General features: G+C 38.1%; 1 protein-coding gene across 2 annotated transcripts in view; it reads left to right on the top strand.

Annotated features, from left to right (window-relative positions):
- The window catches only part of LOC106878232 (serine/threonine/tyrosine-interacting protein), a 42,193-nt gene that overhangs the window by 12,080 nt on the left and 27,046 nt on the right, over positions 1-3,067 (top strand). For both annotated transcript variants that reach the window (XM_052971589.1, XM_014927393.2), the window contains exon 2: positions 1,641-1,742. In XM_052971589.1, the coding sequence (XP_052827549.1) occupies positions 1,686-1,742 (57 nt within the window). In that variant the 5' untranslated portion in view covers positions 1,641-1,685. The remainder of the gene's footprint in view (positions 1-1,640; positions 1,743-3,067) is intronic.

Genomic DNA, 3,067 nt, shown 5'->3' with positions numbered 1-3,067 from the left:
TTTATGTGCCACCTGCACGGGAGCCAGTCCAGCGGCACTGGCAATGACCTCGCTCAAATGATTTTCTAATGCGCCACCAGCTGGTAACGATTCTGCTCAAATGGTGCTATTTACAGGCCACTAGCACGGAAGCCAGACAGCTGTTCTGGCAATGAACATGCTCGGACAGTGCTATTAGTGCTCCACTGGCGCAGGTTCCAGTCATCGGGTGCAAATTTAAATCTAGTTCAAGTTAAAACCCCAAAGGAGTTCCTTTGAGAAATGCTGTTTTGCAGCACCCACTTAACCCAGTTGTTCCTCTCTTCTTATAGATGTACAAGTCAATCATAAAACAGAATCGAGCTCACCAACCTCACAGGACCTACCAAGGTCAACTAAGGTCATGCATGTTGATACTTGTTTCTCACAAAGCTGTAAAACAAAATTCACTAAAGATGAATATGTTAAATTCTGTATATTCATGTGTATACAGTATAGGATTGATTGTTTTAGTATCTTAGAGTTAGCTCCCTCTCATAAACACCCAATATCTAACATCAAGGTATCGCATCTTGATTTGATGTATAGCCAACCCCACAAAATATGTATCAAGTATACATTAATATGTAGGATTAGAAAAATATATTACAGAGATAACAACAGATCCACTGATGGGTATCAAACTTCATAACCGAATTTGAGAGAGAAAACTGTCGACCTCACTCCAGTGTCAAGAAGAGAGATATATTGTGCTTGGTTTGGTTCTTGTTAGTAGGCTGTTAATATTCACTTTCAAATGGATATTATATTGCTTATGTCAAAGTTTTAACCATTAACATGCATGTATATATGTGTGTAAGTGAAAAATTTCGAGCTTCTGTGAGATTGTGCAAATGTCTGGTTTTGTGAGTGTATAATACATTTGTGTATGTCAGAGGACTGAGATATGTGGCGCATTGCTGTACTGAAGGAGAAATGCCCACCACAACAGAATTGAGTTCTTAAAACCAAGGTGCCATCTAAAAAGCATTGGTGAGGGTGCTGGTGCCATCTAAAAAGCACCTAGTACACTCTGTGGAATGGTTGGTGTTAGGAAGGGCATCAGTCATAAAAACCAAGCTGAAACATTATGGAACCTGGTGTGACCCCTGGCCTTGCCAGTTCCTCTCAAGCTATCCAACCTATGCCATCATGGAAAATGGATGTTAAATGTTGATAATGATGATGATAGACAAATGCCAGTGTATGAAATACCACACAACATAAATTCTTGATTTATTAAAATTATTTCTGCCTCTAGAGGATGTCTCATAATTACTAAATAGCAATTCAGACCAGCCCACATATGAGAAGAGGAGATAATCTCACAAATCAAGAATGCTCCAAAGTTAACATGCAATTAAAGAAAAGGACAAGCTTATTGTCTGGAGATAAGAGAACAGCCATGAACATGTGTTTCCAGTAGCCAAGGGACTTAAACTTTTAATAAAACAGTAGAAAACAATTATGGCCTTGATAGTTTGCATAATTTAAACAAAAATGAGCTAAGAAAAATAACCCAGAATGGCCTGTACACACATACTTATTCAGATGTGCCTGTCTTTATGCATTTGTGTGTATCTATCCTTGAATCTCTTTTTTCCTCTTTTTCACTAATACAGCACATTTCTGGATGACAAAGCAGACAATTAACACACGAATCAACCATGACGGATACTGCCTGTCCATTGCTGACTATTCTAGATGAGAATGATCGAGATGTTGTAAGTTTTCTTATTGTCACTTCTTTCAACCCTCCATTTCAAAGTGTGTGTTCATGTGTACTTTCACATCCTTCTATACCCTACTCAGTTGAGGCATCTTGTCTTGCAAGTACCTGGTACCCTCACTTGTGCTGGTGCCATGAAAAAAATTACCAAATGTACTCTGTAAAGTTGTTGGCATTAGGAATAGCATCCAGCTGTAGAAACAATACCAAAGCAGACACTGGTGCTTAATGCAAATCTCTGGCTCATTGGTTGCTGTTGAACTGTCCAGCCAATGCCAGCATTGGAAAGAGACATTAATGATAACCATTTATATACATGGATGGGTGAATCATTTTGTGCCAGTTACAAGGCCAAACATCCCTGAAAGTTTCATCCAAATCCATCCAGCAGTTCTTGATATATTTTGTCCACAGACAAACAAACAAACAAACAAACATTACTGAGAACAATACCTTCGCCTTTACTGAGGCGGAGGTAATAAGGCAAAAATCCTTGATGAAAATTATAAAACTTGAACACTTATGTTTCCATACAATGCACACACACTCACACACAAAAGTACCCACACACTTTGGTCTTATCTAAATATATGAATTTGGAAGTTGCATGTGATGTGTTTAATAGCTTTTGTCTTGCTGTGAAAATATAACCCATGGATAAACCACAGGAACTTCTCTGGTTATGATGATAATGCCATATGCTAAACTTGGTATCAAGTAGACCCAAATTCAAATAGGACTTGATTGTGATATGTGATAAAAATGAAGTTATTCATCAGCTAAGTGTTGTTTCAAACATTGAAATGATCCTATGGAACTGTAGTAATAAAGATTCTGTGTGGTTGAGATGCTTGCTTTCCAACCTTGTGGTCCTGGGTTCAGTTCAACTGTGTGGCACATTGGGCAAGTGTCTCCTGCTATAGCTCCAGGCTGACCAAAGTCTCAACAACACATGGTGGTCATAAGTAAGCATCACCATCCTATAGGTGATGTTGTTTCTTTCCAGTCTTCTATGGAGAACAGGTCTGACTATGGGGAACATTACCTTGTCTGGAAACAGGTAAAGGATTGGCAACAGGAAGGATATGGGGCTGCAGAAAATTTATCTCCATAAATTCTGTCTGATTCGTGCAAGCATAGAAAAGTGGATGTTAAGATGGAAAGGAGATGATGCATAAAACTTCTAAGAAACATATATCTCCGACAATCAAGAGTTCAATCAATGTTATAACATTACAGTAAATCCGGTAAAGGATTTTTGCATATGTACACATAATTGGCTAAAACAAATATTTAGAATATATATATACATCTACATAT

This window comes from Octopus bimaculoides, chromosome 11 (genome assembly GCF_001194135.2).
Source record: "Octopus bimaculoides isolate UCB-OBI-ISO-001 chromosome 11, ASM119413v2, whole genome shotgun sequence".
Taxonomy (NCBI): Eukaryota; Metazoa; Mollusca; class Cephalopoda; order Octopoda; family Octopodidae; genus Octopus; species Octopus bimaculoides.
The sequence above is the reverse complement of the archived record's forward strand: the minus strand, read 5'-3'. Positions and strand labels throughout refer to the sequence as shown.